Genomic DNA, 18,583 nt, shown 5'->3' on the forward strand with positions numbered 1-18,583 from the left:
GCAGTGCTTTCTATGAATTGAAACGTGACTTTGAAAAATAACCTGAAAGCACACCATGGGCAGGCTATTGATGTATTTCCAGTCTCTGAATTGGAAGTAGGATATCTACTACATACCCACATCATTCTAGATTATGATTATAACCAGACTATCATAATATCCTGTCCACAAAAAGCAGGACAAATCCAACCCAGCCAATTACTGCCCCATCAGTCTACTCTCAATCATCAGCAAAGTAATGGAAGGTGTCATCGACACTGCCATCAAGCGGCACTTACTCAGCAATAAACCTGCTTATTGATGCTCAGTTTGAGTTCAGCCAGGGCCACTCAGCTACTGATCTCATTACAGCCTTGGTCAAAACATGGACAAAAGAGGTGAGTTGAGAGTGAGTGCCCTTGACAACATGGCAGCATTTGACAGAGTATGGCATCAAGGAACCCTAGCAAAACTGGAATCAGTGGGGGAAAACTTTCCACTGGTTGGAGCCTTACAAAGGAAGATAGTTGTGGTTGTTGGAAGTCAATCATCTCAGTCCCAGGACATACTGCAGGAGTTCCTCAGGCCCAGCCATCTTCAGCTGCTTCATCAATGATCCTCCTTCCATTATAAGGTCAGAACAGGGGGTGTTTACATATGATTGGACAATTCGCAGCTCCTCAGGCACTGAAATAGTCCATGCCCATGTGCATCAAGACCTGGACAACATTGAGGCTTGGGCTGATAAGTGGTAAGGAACATTTGTGCCAGACAATGCCCATTTCCAATGAGAGAGAATCCAAACGTTTCCCCTTACCATCACTGAATCCCCCTCTATCAACATCCTGGGGGTTACCATTGACCAGAAATTGAACTGGACTAGCCATATAAATACTGTGGCTACAAGAGCAGGTCAAAGGCTGGGAATTCTGTGGTGAGTAACTCACCTCCTGACTCCCCAAAGCTTGTCCACAATCTACAAGGCACAGGTCAGGAGTGTGACGGAATAATCTCCACTTGCCTGGATGAGTATAGCTCCAGCAACACTCAAGAAGCTTGACACAATCCAGGATAAAGCAGCCCACTTGATTGGCACCTCATCCACAAACCTTCACTCCAGCAGTGTACAGGATGCACTGCAGCAACTCACCAAGGCTCCTTAGACAGCACCTTCCAAACCTGTGACTTCTACCACCAAGAGCAACAGATGCATGGGAACACTATCACCAGGAAGTTCCCCTCCAAGTCACACACCATCCTGACTCAGAAATGTATGGCCATTTGTTCACTGTTGCTGGGTCAAAATCCTGGAACTCCCTTCTTAATGACACTGTGGGTGTACCTGTGCCACATGGATTGCAGCAGTTCAAGAAGGTGGCTCAGTGCCACCTTCTCTAGTGCAATTAGGGATGAACAATAAATGCTGAACTAGCCAGCAATGCCCACATTCTGTAAATGAATGAAAAAAAGCAGTTACCTAACAGGTTTAAATATAGGAGCAAATAACCAGTTGTTGTTTATAGTTTGTTCAAATAGGGTAGCACCTTCTTGAAGCTGCTGTTAGTGGTTCCAAATAAACTTGGCCTTTGTTTAGTGCTCTTTGTGGATATTTCTTTCTAAAAAAGAATAGGCCAAAAAAAGCTGGTATTATGTAGGTATACCTACTGTTAGGAGCTAGAGAGAGTTTTAAGTAAATGTGTTAGGAATAAGCTATTGCTTTAAATTTAAGTTAAAGTTGAATTTATTTGTGGGTTAAAAGGGTGAAACCTAGGTCTAGTTTCACTTGGAGTTTTCTCTGAGATGGAGTCAGCAAGTCTGAAGCCTGTTTGTGTACCAGCATTTTAATGAGGTTTTACATCCCTTGAAGTGGTTTAGGGAAGTTGAAACAAAGTAGGGAAAAAAAATTGTGCTGTTGCTGAGCAATAGGGGGACCACAGAAATACAGGGACAAACAGAAAAACAGTTTTAGTGCAGTTGGAAACAGATGTCAGAAGAAATTGGACACAGGAGAGGGAACTGCAGGAAGCAGGTTCCAAAGAAAAAGAAGGAAGCCCCAAAACCTGGGAGTGGTACAGGAAAAGGTCCCAAGAGGACAGTTAAGTCAAAGGACAAGGACTAGAATCTGGAACAGATCCTGTTCAGTGAACTTAAAGTAAAGAGCAGAGGAAAGGGCACCAAATTAAAGAGAAAAAGGCTGTGGGGAGCAGAATCAAGGCAAAGTGGGCTTGCGAGAAGCCTGAAGAAGGAGGAGACAGCCACAGGTGGGTGACTCCTTACTATGGGCCTATGAAGCAGTGGTGTCGTGCTTGGCACAGCCAAATACCTGAGTGTGTGTGTGTGTGTATGGTGAAGCCTGAATGCATGTAGAGATCCAGGGGAGGAGAACATTGGAAGGAGAGTTCAAACCCTTCGAGGTGGATCCTTGTTGAAGACGTCCAAGTGAAAGCATCGTTTAGGAGAGGATTCCAAGGTGAGTACTTCAAGTGTTGAGATTGGAAACCCCTGGGAGAAAGACTGAGTTCAGTGAGACCGGTTGGTTCACGGTGTGACAAGCGTCTGGGGGAGTTGATGAGAAATTCATAGCATCTGCTTTGGGTGGCATCTGTCACTTGGTTTCAGAATGTGGTGTGTCTGACCATGGGTCACCTGTTGGTTTTCATGGACTGTATACATATTGTGAACATTAGAGTATAAGATGGATTTTGTAACGTGTTATCCTTAAGAATCTGTATATATCTGTAAAGGTATAGTTGTGGGTGAAGGGGGTAGTGTAATATAGTTCATCCTTTCTTGTTTAATTTTATTATTTTGTTTAAAAATTCATCAGCAGCCTCTGTGTTTTACCTGAATGGTGAGTAGCAAGCTCCAGAGTATGCGCACAAAATGCTGTGTGATAAGTGCTGTTTATGCAGGGACTATCACAATTAGATTTTGTTGTCAATTAATAGTCTAGTAACATGTTAATCATTTCCAAATTGGATGTCTCTTGTGATTTATTTTTCTAGACAAATCAACTATGCTTTTAGGTACTTTGTGCAAATCTCGAAAGAATCTAATCTAGGCACCCAACATGCAGAAACCATTTCAAGGGTTCTTGATTAAATCAACCTAATTTTTAACCTATGAATTACAGTACACAGAGCCCCTAAATAATGTGCAAAACTGCTCAGTTTTTGATGAGCAAATTACAGCCGAGCAATCCAGGGGTTACCATTTTGTATTTTATTTTCAAAATATCCCAAAAATGAAATAAAAATTAATTCAGTATTGACTTTTAAACTTCCAACAATCACACATAATCCTTCAATGTAAATGTAGTTATTATTGCAATAGAATGCACTGGCATTTCAAGTCTGCTGGAAAAACAAGGGCCCAAAGAATTAAAGGTACAAAATAAATATTGTTTCTGTATGAATGCAAGGCTTCCTACAGCATCATGTCCTTATGGAATTCCCTGTGCAGTCACTGGTTATGTAACTAAATGTGGCAGCTGGTTTGCATGCCAAGTCCTACAAACAGCTAATGAATGAATGACCAGAAATTTTGCTGGTGGTTGAGGGAGGATTGCAGCCACAATATTATAGAATTCCTTGCTTCTCTTCAAATATTGGCCCTTGGGATCTTTTACATCCAGGCAGATGGGCCTTCTGTTTCAAAGGTCCAGAAGACAGAACCTCTCAATGTAACACCACCTCAGTGTTGTAATAAAATATTTCTAAGTGTGTGAAACATAGAAGCCTCCTTCCACCCTGTTTGAATTTTAGGGAGGTGGGGGTGGGTGGTGAGCTGAATATGATCCAGGCACGTTATGGTTGCTACACATGATCTGGCAAGATAAAACCATACCGAGCAAGACTATTTTGCATAGAGATTCAGAACCAAACTAACAGCTCGAAACTGGGCATCAGTAGCATTGTATTCTACTACAATTTGTAACATCGTGGGCAGGATTTTTTGCTTGGCATGCGGGTGCGTGTCCGAGTGTGAAATAGCGCGCGATGACATCGGACGAGCAGCCCGATGCCATTGTGCACCCGCATGATATTTCGGTCGGCGGACATGCGCATGAGTCGGCAGCGCACCCGCTGACGACGAAGAAGCCTATTAAGGCCACTAATGTATTAATTAACTTGGATTTTTCGCTGCCTTTTTTCGCTATGGTTGGCAGGCGGGCGAATCGGCCAGGCGGCCTTTGGATTTTTGAGGAAACCTCATCCAAGGGCGGGGACGAGGTTTCCATATGAATTTTTAAAAAAATGTTTGGGCAGAATTTTAATTTTAAAATCTTTATTTGATGGTTTTAAATTCTTCAACTCCGTGAGGCAGCCCTCTGCCTTCAGGGAACTTTCATTGATTGCGCGCGTTCCCTTGCCCGCGCTGACTGCAGAGCTCGCCCTCTTCCCGGCCTCACCCCAGCAGCGCTAAGCATTTCAGCATGCCTTTCACACTGCCTAGCCGTTGATTGGCCATCCAGCATGAAATTGCAGTCAGGGGCCGACCACGGGCGGCAGGCCATTTCCTGGCAGCTCCCAGGCTCAACCACTGCGCCTGCCCAACAACCTCAAAATTCTGCCCCATGGTCTGGCATATCCCTCATTCCGCCATTAGCATTAAGCAAGGGGATCAATCCTAATCCAATGGGGAGTGCAGAAGAGCATGCCAGTAGCTGCACTAAGCTTACCTAGATAATGAAGTACCAACCTGGTGAAGTGACAGCACAGGTCTATATGCAGTCAAAACAGAGGAAGCAGCATGCTATTGACAGAGCTGAGTGGTTCCACAGTCAACAGATCAGATTAAAGCTCTGCAGTCCTGCCACATCCAGTCGTGAATGATGGTAGACAATTAAACAACCAGAAAAGAATGAGAGACAATTATGCCAGTTTTCCTTTGAACCCTCTGTGTGCCAGGCACCCACCCCTTCCTCCCATGCACCCCAGCCAGTGCCATGAAAGCAATTTTGCCAAAGTTCCAGACCTTGGCCAGGAACATGGCCTTACTACTGTGATGGCAGAGGTCAGCCCCTTGGCAAGGGAACGAGCGCAATCAATGAAAGCTCCCTGAAGGCAGAGGGCTGCCTCACGGAGTTGAAGAATTTAAAACCATCAAATAAAGATTTTAAAATTAAAATTCTGCCCAAACATTTAAAAAAAAAATTAATATGGAAACCTCGTCCCCGCCCTTGAATGAGGTTTCCTCAAAAATCCAAAGGCCGCCTGGCCAATTCGCCCACCTGCCAACCGTAGCGAAAAAAGGCAGCGAAAAATCCAGGTTAATTAATACATTAGTGGTCTTAATAGGCTTCTTCGTCGTCAGCAGGTGCGCTGCCGACTCATGACATTGGTATGACATTGTAGGATATGAGCAAAAAGAGGAGTGCTGCAAGCTTGAAAATCGTTGTCTGAGGAGATGGAAAAACACCCTTCAGGGTGCTCTGAGACCCCATGGGCTCTCTTCTACAGAGGCTGCTGACGCACACCCAGCCTTTGGGAGGGCACCACAAGTAGTCACACAAAATGAGGCAGGAGAGCTGCTTAGAAAAAAAAAACGCCTGCATTGTTTATCTTCCAAAACTGGGCCTGCACTACTGTGCATGAAGGCCCAATAGTGAGTTCCAAGAGGAGACCATGGAAGTTCAATACAATGGCTGCTGTGAGATTGCTCAGCGAATTAGACACTCAGCCAGCTGATCCCAACAGAGTGCAACTTTGCAAAGTGCTGCTTTACAACCTTTGATATTCACAACTGAAGGTCATATTTTGATATGACTTAGAAGATGGCATCCTTTATGAATAGAACAGAGATTGATTGAGAAAATTGGATGCTGCATACCATAAATTTCTTCAAAGGACAGTCACATCCCAATCAATGTTTATTAATTGGCTAAAAATCAGTTTCTCTGAAAGTTGGTCTTGCTCCAGATCGGCTCAAAATTGCCTTGGCCATCATCCCTAGTTAGAAAAAATTGGCATTTCATTATCTTTTTCTACTAAAGTTGTATATTTTAATTTTCAGAACAGCTTAAACGACCATTTTTCCCTCATCTGTATGCACGTAAAATCTCAGAGCTACTAAGTTATTGTGCAAGTCACTGACTATGAGGTAAGTTGTGCAAGTTCTGAAAATACAGCAGTTGTCCAGATTGATGTATGAATGTGCTTGATTACAGAATGACAGGTGTTGACCTTAGACCTCAGAATCTTTGCATGATTTCCATTTTGCTCGGGGTTGACAATAGCAGACACCAGTTGCTAGGAATTTTCTAATGGAGAAGTTATTCAAAGCCACTGTTTTGCCATTGGAAAAGGAAGATGGCACGAAGGAAGATGGTTGTGGTTGTTGGAGGTCAATCATCTCAGTTCCAGGACATCACTGCAGGAGTTCCTCAGGGTAGTGTCCTAGGCCCAACCATCTTCAGCTGCTTCATCAACGACCTTCCTTCCAGCATAAAGTCAGAAGTGGGAATGTTCGCTGATGATTGCACAATGTTCAGCATCATTAGCGACTCCTCAGAAACTGAAGCAGTCCATGTCCAAAGACAGCAAGACCTGGACAGTATCCAGGCTTGGGCTGACCGTGGCAAATAACGTTCACACCACACAAATGCCAGGTAATGACCATCTCCAACAAGAAAGAATCTAACCATCGCTCCTTGATATTCAAAGGCATTACAATCACTGAATTTGCCCCTTATCAATATCCTGGAGGTTACCATTGACCAGAAACTGAACTGGACAAATATCTGGACAAGAGCAGGTCACAGGTTAGGAATCCTGCAGCAAGTAACTCCTCTCCTGACTCCCCAAAGCCTGTCCACCATCTACAAGGCACAAGTCAGGAATGTGATGGAATACTGTCCACTTGCCTGGGTGAGTACAACACTCAAGAAGCTAAACACCATCCAGGACAAAGCAGCCCACTTGATTGGCACCCCATCCACAAGCATTCACTCCCTCCACTGATGCACAATGGCAACAGTGCGTACCAGCTACAAGATGCATTGCAGGAACTCACCAAGGCTCCTTAGACAGCACCTTCCAAACCCACCACCATTACCATCTAGAAGTACAAGGGCAGCAGACACATGGGAACACCACCGCCTGCAAGTTCCCCCCCAAGCCATTCATGAACCTGACTTGGAAATATATCGCCATTCCTTCACTGTCACTGGGTCAAAATCCTGGAATTCCCTCCCTAACAGCACTGTGGGTGTACCTACACCACATGGACTGCAGCAGTTCAAGAAGGCAGCTCACCACCACCTCCTCAAGGGCAATTAGGGACAGGTAATAAATGCTGGCCTCACCAGTGGCACTCACATCTTGTGAACGCATTTAAAAAATGAATTTTCCCAATAATACCTCACCAACTCCATAGCATTCCAAACAATCACTGCTGTCGAATTGCTGAGACATCTATCCTTGTTGTAGTTTCCTGTTCTGACATTTAACAATAAGTGAAACAAAATGATTTTGAGCTGCCGCTTACAGGGAACTATAGATAGTGGACTGGAAGAAGAAAAGAAGTGCAGTTTTGGATAAGGATATCTGTAATGGATAAGTAACATCAAAATAGTCTATCTTTGCTGGGGAAGATGAATTTTCAAGTTGGCAATCCTGAATACAGGGTGTTCTTTAACCGACTTAATGTAGTATGCGGCTAAAGGTTTAGCACAATTCACATATTCAACTTCCGTGTTTCTGCTTCCTTGTTAACTATTCATGCTAGGGGCATTTTAGGAGTGAAGAATGTTCCACCGTCTTGGTGTCTCCTTTTCCCTCCACATGCCTTGGTTTGTGCTTCAGGACAAAAGAAAATTTTGGGAATTTAAAGAAACAAAGAGAAAAATGCATGTATTGAATCCGTTATGCAACTTTCATGTCTGTTTTGCGGCCAGGTCCTTGAAGTCTTCAGTGATTGTCCTGGACATCAACTTAGAGTGCTAGCAGTATTTGGGATATTTAGTATTCCAAATTGTCAGTGGGTTAATTAATATTTGCATGCAAAGCTGATTACTATTTGCCACAGCAGATCAGATTAGACATCATGGGGCCAAAAGATCTATTAAATTGCTATTTGCATTGTTAAATGTTCTTTTGAATATTAATGGGACACCTATTGGCTTACTTTTTCAATTCCGTCGCAAGACTGCAAAGGCTGGAGTGCCGTTTCAAAATAATCCCCAATATCTAAGTGCAATTGTCAGCATTCATATTAAAAAATTGAAAAATGTAACTATTGCACTGTTTAAACAAACTATGTCTAACTCATTGTTTAATTGCTTTTTGTATCTTTGCAAATGTGCAATCAAGATATCAGTTCTCAGTGAGACAACTCTAAGAAGACCACTTTGCTGCTCCAAATATTTTTTGTATGTGTCTTTCCTTCATTTTTCCCTCTTTTCCTTTGCCTCCCCCTAATTTCTTCTTCTTCTCACTTCCTTAGATCTATAAGTATTTGACTCTGTGGCAGTTAACAAAGTGAAATAAATGTATTAGTAAAAGGTACATAGGTTTTTCTAAAATAGCTTTTTTTATAGTAAAGTAAATTTAAGTACTAAAGCTACAAGCCCAACTGCTACTTTTTAGTTATTGTGCACAGTTTAATCGGATAATTTCCTTTTCTGTGTCTCTTCACAATTCCGTCACTCTTTTATTGTAGGTCAGATGAAAGTGACTCCTCTCTTTCGGAGGTACAAAGGTACACTATATAACTTGTTGCTCACAATTCGGCAGATACTACTCTAGTGCTCATTGCTTCTAATATTTCCTGCATGCTAATGGTGCCCTCAATTGCCACTTTTTGGACTAATTGTAATGTACTGAAATGTTTATGGGAGTTCTTGGAAGGGTGGTGTTTTTGTTTCAGGAGATAAACAATTGGTGATATTGCTTGTTTTATTTGGATGATTACCCTGCTTTTGGTGTTGCTTGTTAAATTTACTTTTGCTTTGCGCACTGAATGGTTTTTGGAAAGCTTTGGTGGCTGAAGAATAACCTTAACCTTTCCCATTTTGTAGGTGTGAAGCTTATCCTCTGTTAATAAAAGAAGTCTAAGTCTAATACCCTGAACTCATAAATTGCAGTGCATGTTTTTAATGATGAATTTAGATACCTGAAAAGAAAAACATGTCGGCTGCTTTCTAAAAAGCACAAGAACTAGTGAAATTAGTGACAAGTTTTTAAGTGTTCAGTTTAAAAGATGCAATTTTTGAGTGTCAAAATGATGTGTTTCTAAGAGTCAACTTGTCTGCACCAAGGAATTTTGGTTCAATTCCTTATCACTGGATATCGCTGTAAAATCATGTCCCATACATAATTTCAAAACATTGTCATGGTGTATTTTGTAAATGACGAGTCAATTTTCAGGCATGCCACTTTTACTTGGTTGTCACTAATCCTATTATAGGTTAGTGACAGCTAAGTAAGAGAATTGACAGCTATTTGCCTGAAGAGTTCTTCCACTCATTGAATTATATCTCAACATGAACCACAGCCTTCAGGAAAAGAAAAAGGGGGAAAAACTGGAAAGTAAATTGACCTAGATCTTTATCAAGGTGAATGGAGCACTTTATTGCATGTCAGTCAGATTGGTGAAAGGATAGCAAAGAGCTAATGAGAAGCAGTCAATCATGCTTATCAAAATTTACCCTCTGAATTCTGACCAACCCATATATGTGAGATACCCCATTTTGGCAGAAAATTGCAAAAACAAAAGGCACTTGTTTTGGGCTTCAATAATATATAAATTTACTCACTCGTTGTCATGTTTGCAATGTTGCAGAAAAATAGAACTAATTTCTAAACTTGACCCTAAAGGATAATGCAGTGCCGTTCAAGACCATTTTATTTCATCAATTAAAAATAAATGTGAGCGGTGCAATTTTTTCCTTTTGTCTATCCTGTTGATCTGTGACTCTCTAGCAAGATCTTTTGTTGCTATTAGTCAACCAGTTTTATTACCTTTCTTTTCACAGGGGAATAATTAATCTGTTTCCCAGTTCCAAAGGCAGTAGGAGTGCACCCCTTTACTGCAATCATATAGCTGAAGGACACAACAAAGCAGTACTATGTCTGGATGCAACAGATGATCTCCTATTCACTGGAGCAAAAGGTGAGGAAAATTTGCTTCAAACTGTAAGAGAAAATAGATTGTATAAAATTCATAGTATTATCTCTATTATTTCCCCCACAAAAAGAAAGTTGGGTGGGTTAAAAATTTGAAAACTAGGGGAATGCATTCCTAACCTGCCACATCCGTACCTGCCACCATTTTTATGACACTGTGAAGCATGACATGGAAATGTCCTTCCCTTGGGAGGTGGGACCCTTCATTATCATTTACATCAGGCTCCAAGTTGCACTGTGGGAAGCTGATTTAAATTTAACAGCAGTCAGATGATTTTCCTCGAGCTCGGGGAACCCTGACAATGAAATGGAGACAGGACCTGCCTGATCAAGAAGGAAAGTGCCTTTAAAGCACTCCAGGTATGTTCAGGAGTAGGAATGCTCCTGCAACTCGTGAAGGAAGGCTTCAGATTTTCCTCTGCCAATCATGGCCCCTCCCTCAGCCCTTCCATGGTCAGCAACTTGCCCCACCAAGTCCAAATCTCTCTGATTGCTGGAAACCGTCTCCAACCATCTCCAAACAGTTTAATAATCTTGCAGATAAAGGAGGATGCATGGAGGGAAATAGCTATACATGTGTTCCACTCTAGGGTACAAAACAGATGGCAGGCTAACTGCATTATTCCTTTCTGTAAACTTTTAACAGATCGCACTTGTAAAGTATGGAATCTCGTAACTGGGCAAGAGATCATGTCTCTTGGTGGACATCCCAATAACGTGGTGTCTGTCAAATACTGCAGTTATTCCAGTTTGGTATTTTCTGTTTCCACATCTTATATTAAGGTGTGGGATATCCGAGACTCTGCCAAATGCATTCGAACACTGACGTAAGTATCTATCCTGGTAATTTAGGATTTTATTTTAAAACTGACTTGAAGTTCAAAAAATGCTTTTTACTTTCTTGATTAGAATTTAAATTATTTGTAAATACAATGGTATTCAATATAAACATTTTAGAAAGTAATCATCAATACTAGTTATGTAAAAATTAACTTGCCTATATTGCACGAGTTGTAGGCCACCTCTACAGGGGATTAATTTTGTAGTTCTGTGTCTGCCTGACATCCTGAACAAATCAACATAAGCTCCAGTAAGTAAGTACACAGCTTGTTCAGTGTCCAGGTATAGCAGTTGACCATGAAAGACCTGGCACCTAATGCAAGTGAATATACTTAATTTTGTTGAATGTGCAAAGCCTCAATGGGAAATCTCTCAACATTTTGCTCTGTAAAATTTGTGAAGAAGTTTACATTTCGTGTTAAGATAATGGTAAGATCATAGCTATTAAAGTATAAAGCAGCATGAAAAATAAATTTCTTGTCTTTCAGTTCATCTGGCCAGGTATCAATGGGGGATGCTTGTGCAAGCACAAAAAATAGAACGGTTACCATCCCTCCTGGAGAAAATCAAATAAACCAAATTGCACTGAACCCCACTGGAATGTTTCTCTATGCTGCCTCGGGTAACTCTGTGCGGATGTGGGATCTCAAAAGGTATTTTGTCTTCAAGTAAAGAAGCTTGGCTGTGTGGGGATTTAGTTTGGTTAAGCTATGTTATAATATTTTTGCATAAATTCTGAAAAGCAAAGCTTTGTAATACAGTTTGAATGGAGAAATACATTTTAGCATCTGCATATTCTCCACCAAAGATACTGTCATAGCCATACAATATGCTTGAGTTTGCTAAGTGAGTGCAAAACAAATTTATCAACAAGTCAGATTTTGCTGCACCCCCCCCTCCCTCAATCCTTAGCTCAAATAAGCATTCATGAGCTGATGCAGATCAATAAGAAATCTCAATCTACACAATAAAATGCTTAAATTCTAATCATCGAATTAATATTTTTTATTTATTTTTCTACCAGAAAAATAGTAATTTTAATATGATGTAAAAAAACCTCCAATTTCGATGTTCAAGGAATAGTGTTGTGATCAATTTGTTTGTCAGCGTGAAGCATATCTGAATACTGTTTTTTTAAACCAGTGTATATACATTAACAATAATGAGATGACCATTTTCCATTTTCAAGGTTTCAATCCACTGGAAAGCTGACTGGTCATTTAGGACCAGTTATGTGCCTTACTGTTGATCAAACTGCAAATGGACAAGATCTCATTATTACTGGGTCCAAAGATCACTACATAAAGGTAATATTTTCGTAGTGCAAAATAAAATATTTACAGCTAAATTTAAATGAATTTATTGCAATTCTCTTTTAAATGAACTTTGTCTTGCAAGATGGTTTGAATTTAATACTGGACAATTTTAAGTATTTTATAAAATTTATAACAACATTGAAATGTAAATTAAATATGCTTTTTAAGGTCTAATAAAAATTATATACGTTATACCTAAGATGTTTCTTGAGTATACTGAACTCCTGTTTTTAAGTTCAACTCATTAAGAACATCCAGCATCTTAAAAATTAAAGCCCAGCAGTATTTTTTAATACTAATATACTGTTAGAGATGTTGGTTGCAATACATTTGAGTCTTAACAGTTCCTCATTGTGCATGGGGAAAAAAAGTAATAAGCCATTTTGGATCACTTTTCCATATCCCTCTATGGCAGATTGTACAGTGTGATTTTCAGGGATTTGTAACTGTATGATCATCAACTCAGTCAGGGCATCTCAGAGGGTATCCTAGAAGGAGAATAGTGAAGTAGTGGAAAAATTTGCCTATCAATTAACAGTCTGATAGGCTGCAACATAAATGTTGCTTCCATGACTGTACTCACCCTTGTATTGGCTGAATGATTGGTTAGATCTAATCGTTGGGAAGGCTCCCGTGACCTGTATGATGAGGTGGGGTAGGGGACGTCATCCACATTCACTGCACATCAGTAACCCACTAGATGTCAAGCAAGAACTCGGGTAGAATTTTAGTCTCCACTCATCAGGACTATCTCGAGAGGGGTTTGATCACCAAACATTCTGACTCGGGCAAATGCTGCAACTGAAGGCTCACTTCCGAGAAGAGGTGAAAGGAGGGGAAGCATAAGAAAAGATGTCAAAAATAGAGGCTGTGATATACATTTATTAACTTTTGTACAATCTACTTATTTCTCAAATTGTATTGGTCTTAAATTCAGCCATTTCAATCCTGAATCTCCTCTTCCACCCCCTCCCAAAACTATTAAAATTTGACTATTGAGTTATTAACTTAATCCGTAGTATTTCATCCTCCATAACCTTGTGAAGATGTAACAAAAAAGCAAATGTTACAGCCTAAGTGTAAATAAATCTGTTGTCCTTTTACCTCTTTGTATTTAGATGTTTGATGTGACAGAAGGTGCTATAGGGACTGTGAGCCCTACCTACAATTTTGAGCCACCACATTATGATGGCATTGAATCACTCACAATCCTGGGTGACAGCCTGTTTAGTGGATCCAGAGATAATGGGATAAAGAAATGGGACATGGTGCAGCAAGAACTACTCCAGGTATGAATACATGGCAATAAGCTAATGTATAATGCATGATGGTTAGTGAAACTCACCAAAAGGAGAAAAATTTCAATTCTTTTATCCCACCTCTCATCTCAAAACTATTTGTGGTCTCCCCTCTCTTACCATGACCCTCAAAAGACTTATCTCTTCTATGCTATCACTTCATGTTCCTTGGTTGTCTAGAGGTGTCAGCTGTGGCTCAGTTTATAGCACCCTCGCCTTTGAATCAGAGGGTTGTGGGTTCATGTCCCACTCCTGGAAAACCAAGAACTGTGGTTGTACTCGAAAGAAGTTGCAATCTGTGACTGTTGGTAACTCGAAAGAGTTTCCTTGGTTGTCTACTAAGTTAGCTTCTGATTACTTAATTACCCCTCATTGGTGTAATGCATAGAATCATACAGCACAGGAGGAGGATATTCAAGTAATCATCCCTGTGCTGACTCTTTAAAAGAGCTATTCAATTGGCCTAACTCCCCTGCTGATTATGCATAGTCCTGCAAATGTTTCCTTTTCAATATGCTTACTAACATTGTCAGTCAGGTACTGCCTTTTCCAAGCTGCAGTAATCGCCCATCTATTTTAAAAACCTTATCTTTTACTACTCTGCACTCTCCAACTACCATCAAATCCTGAAACCCTTTCCCTCAAGCTTCTGAAACACGAAGCATAGTCAGCTTCCTAATGTTTTGGTCAAACCCAGCTTTTTCTCCAACCACTGCTATGTTACCTTTAGGCCTATATGAGGTAAGCTGTAGATGAAGCAGAATTTTCTGCAGTTTAACACTTGAGATCATGATGTTTGGTCCTTGCCAGAAACTCCAGTACTTCAACCCTTATTCCATCTCCCTTCCTAGACTCCTGTTCAAGCACAACCCGCTGGTTCAAAACCTTGCTGGACCTTGAGCTTAGCTTCAAACCCAATACCTAGTCAATGCAAAAAAACACACATCCCCATCTACAAAATTTCATCACCAAACTTTCACCCTTACTTCTGCTAAATCCATATTCATGCCTTTGTCATCTGCAAACTCTTGTTTTTTTGGTGCCTCCTTTGCTGGAGAAGAGCACTATCGTGAAAAAATGACTCTTTCAGATTTCGCACCCCACATTCTCTCTCACCCAAAATCCTATTCATCTATCACTCCTATTCTTGCCAACTTTCATTAACCCACCATCCCTTCGTCCATAAACTTCAAAAACCTTGTTCATGTTTGAAAATTCTGTGATGATTTCATTCTTCTTTGCCTCTGCAATCTCTTTTAGTCCATTCCCTGCTTGCATCCCCATTGTCCTTACTCTGAAGTAGTCTGTTTTCCTTATTTTTGTGCTCTGGAGAGTCTTCAACCATTTTAATCAAACATTACAGAACTTAAGGCACTGGTATGCCTTGATGCATCTTTCACTACTTGCAAAAAGCTGCTTCAGCTGTACTTTAGGTCACCTCTTCTAAAGCCCCTCCTACTCCTGCTTGGGTCTGACTCTAAACAACGAAGCACATTGTCATATTTCACATTATCTAAATGCAAGTTGTTGAACCTTGTTTAAGATTCTCTATAATTCCAATAAAAATGCCTCCTGGCAGCTGAGCTGAGGGTGTCCATTAATTTAATGAGGATTGGTTGTCCATTAATAGGTGCAGGGCTTATGTCCAAGAATATTTGGGGGTTGGTATAAAGATACTGGGAACTTCGTCATTATGATGTTCAAAATGGGACTTGATTTCTTGTTTCATTTTGATTTAACTTTCTGAAAGCATTGCTACTTTGAAATATTCATTAAGTGTTAAATCTATATGGTTAACCTGCATTGTTCAGATACTATTGTTTTTAATATTTACCTAACAGTTTACACAGGAGTAGTAATTTTAAGAACAGTATATTTTTCAAAACTGAGAATCTTTTACAACTCTTTGGGCATTTTTTGTTTTGGAATTGACCCACTATATATTTAAATTGAAAATTCTTCATGTTTGAACAAGCACAGGTAACTTCTCCCAATTTGTAGATCTGCTTATTTGTCACTTTAATTTACAAAAGGAGCTCTTGGATATTTATATAATTTGTTTATTTAAAAGCAATGCAACATTTCATATCAAGCACAAACATTTGGCACACAGCATACACATCAGAGCTTACACTAATATAGTGCATTTAAGAGAGCAATGCCTCAAGAACTGCATAAGGGGGGTGGGAAACTGATTCATATACCAAAGGTGGGGAAAGTCAAATTAAAGTAGAGGTGTGTAGAATACACTGTTCCAGAAAGCAGGGTTACATTATTTAAAGGCTATCACTGGTAGTGGATGAGTGGAGGGAGGAAGTGCGGGTTAGAAATTGGGTGGGAGTTGAAGAGGAAGGAGAAATAAGACTTTTTTAAGGAACGTGATGCAAGTTTTGAAAGTAGGGCAACAGCAGATAGCCATAGACGTGGGCGTTGGGCCTAGGAGAGGTACTTAAATTGTTAAGAGAAAATTGAAACAAGAAAGTGATTACCTCTATATGAAATCAATTTGGGGCTGGGGTGAGATGGGAAAGAGACTAGAACTTATTCTGTTTTTGAAATTGGGATTAGTGGAGGTATAAAATGGCTCAGTGCATGCAAGATGCTGAGAGGGCTGAACAGGTGATCTAAGCAATTGGAGCTCCTCACACTTTTGGGTACGATGAGGTTGGAAAGGACAAAAAGCTTGTGATGAGGGGGAGGATTTGGATTGCCCTTAACCTTGAGTAGGAAGGGGTTTTTCTTATCTAAATAGAAGAGAACTATAATGTGAATACTTGCATGCTAAATCCTAGACTGCGATTTGTTGCTTAACTGAAGTCCTTTAAACCTGTATGTGTGAGTTGTTTCAAATTCAAGGTTTTGACATGGTTTTGTTTTCTAGCAAGTTCCAAATGCTCACAAGGACTGGGTGTGTGCTTTGGGGATTTTACCAGGCAGGTCAGTTCTTCTTAGTGGCTGCAGAGGTGGCATCCTTAAACTTTGGAATGTGGACAACTTTTCACCACTTGGAGAGATGAGGGGACATGACAGCCCCATAAATGCCATTTGTACCAACTCTACCCATGTCTTTACTGCATCAGAGTAAGTATAGAATATTGTTTTTGAAATCTTTTCAGTCAATCATATAATTACATATAATTGTTAAACTTTGAGGGAAGCAAAACCTCTTGTGTATAAAATCTTACCTTTTTAAAGAAGTGTAAATTTTCAAATTTAAAAAAATTTCTTTCAGTGACCAAACCGTCAGGATTTGGAATGCACGAAGGCCATCGGATGGGCAAATGTTGGAAACTGCAGATGCAAATGATGATGTCAGCAGCCAGATATAAATGCAGCAGAAAAGAAACGCTGTCATTGGCAGATAGCACTTTTATGATGGTTGAACGAGCAGTTTTAACTGGACTGAAGGCAAACTGGAAGACATACCATGACTGTAGAGATTTTCATCAGTTCTAAATGTTCAAATTCATACTACTATTAAACACTCAGCGGAGCAAAAGCAATTCATCCAGATATCAGAAACATTAATGCATGACTGTTTTAGTGTTGTGAGAATAGTAATTGTGACAAGCTTTACACTATGCAAAGCTGTTATAATAAGTCTATTCAGTCTGCTGTGGCTTTCAGAACAGCAAGGCTTACACATCAAAAAATACACAAGCGTAGCAAATCATAATCCTATACAGCTAATGGGAATTGAAATGTACTTGGTCTGTGGCATTGCCAGCAAAGGTTTGTGCAGGTTTTAATAGATACAGCAAATGTGGCCTAAGTGTTTGTGCTTCTGTACAGTGTATATTACTGTTGCATTACTTTAAAGACTGGATTTTGCAGTGTCTATTTACGCAGCAGTATTCTCGTTCTCTCACTCAAATATTTGTAGCAAAAAATTTGTCTAGAATGTATGTGTTTTATGTTCCCATTTGTAACATTACCATACTGTCCCTCGCTGCTCAGATTAAGCTGTCAATCCTATCTGCCTGCTATTCTTTCAAATAAGAGGAAGTAGCTACTGCAGTTGAGTGGATAAAATGCTGCTATATTAACAGTGAGAAATAGTGCATATTTGCATTTAATGACTAACAATTAACTGGACAGTTTCACCTGGAGTGGAAATGCACTGTATATAGTGAGGTTGAAGAGATGAAAGTTGTTACATTGCGTCTGGTTGATTTCCAGATGCCGTAGAATGTAGATAACTAAATGGGGATATATTTTATTTAGCTTTAGACTTTGAATGATAGTATGATTTTACTAAGCTTCTGAATTTTTTATATAAATAAGCCAGATTGTTTTAGGTTTTATTTGATGTTTCTTAAGTTTGCTTGTAAACAAATGGCCAAATAAAGAAATGTGTGCTCAACTTGCAAATATATTGTTTTACAGTGGGTTATAGCATACTGTGAATTAGAAGGAAAGGACATCGCATCTAAGTGCACTAAACCATACCATTTCAAACAACACTTATCTATGACAATGTTTCTCAATTTAGAATGTGAATTGCTTAAGATATGCTACCAGCTTCAAAGATTAAATGAATCATCCACAAATCGGGATACTTTTTGGATGCAAATTTATCCAACAAGCAGAACAAATGGTATCAAATTGCACAAGATGATCTCTGCTTCATAAACAAAATATTGTTTCCAACATTAGCATGTTAGACTATAAAAATATAATCAATTAATGGGTTACTGGGCAAATTCATTGTGTGTTGCAGTGAGCATTCGAGCCTGGGTTTGATTTGCTGGGTTAGCTGTGATGGAATCACAGAGAAGGAAAACCAGCTACATTCATGTATCGATCATTATCCAGTGGCCTTTACCAAGAATTGACCAGGTGGGAATATTAGATGTAGAGAGGATTTGGATTGGGCTCAACTATGATGCCAAAATCTCCGACCTTCCTCCTGAACAAGAAAAGGGCCACTTGTTCTGTAAACATATGGTCTCCAGTACATCAACTCACCCCTCGTGGCATCAAATAAATCCTGTGATTTGTCTCTAGTACCTTGCTTGGTAGA

General features: G+C 40.0%; 1 protein-coding gene across 3 annotated transcripts in view; it reads left to right on the top strand.

Moving 5' to 3' along the window:
• kif21a (kinesin family member 21A) overlaps positions 1-17,931 on the top strand; it is a 133,371-nt gene extending 115,440 nt beyond the window's left edge. For 2 of the 3 annotated variants that reach the window (XM_078553524.1, XM_078553525.1), the window contains 8 exons: positions 8,641-8,679; positions 9,956-10,092; positions 10,753-10,933; positions 11,435-11,599; positions 12,136-12,253; positions 13,381-13,551; positions 16,442-16,641; positions 16,793-17,931. In XM_078553524.1, the coding sequence (XP_078409650.1) occupies positions 8,641-8,679; positions 9,956-10,092; positions 10,753-10,933; positions 11,435-11,599; positions 12,136-12,253; positions 13,381-13,551; positions 16,442-16,641; positions 16,793-16,889 (1,108 nt within the window). In that variant the 3' untranslated portion in view covers positions 16,890-17,931. The remainder of the gene's footprint in view (positions 1-8,640; positions 8,680-9,955; positions 10,093-10,752; positions 10,934-11,434; positions 11,600-12,135; positions 12,254-13,380; positions 13,552-16,441; positions 16,642-16,792) is intronic. The other variant, XM_078553526.1, reaches the window with a different exon arrangement.
• Positions 17,932-18,583: the final 652 nt, after the last annotated feature.

This window comes from Cetorhinus maximus, chromosome 12 (genome assembly GCF_964194155.1).
Source record: "Cetorhinus maximus chromosome 12, sCetMax3.hap1.1, whole genome shotgun sequence".
Classification (NCBI taxonomy): Eukaryota; Metazoa; Chordata; class Chondrichthyes; order Lamniformes; family Cetorhinidae; genus Cetorhinus; species Cetorhinus maximus.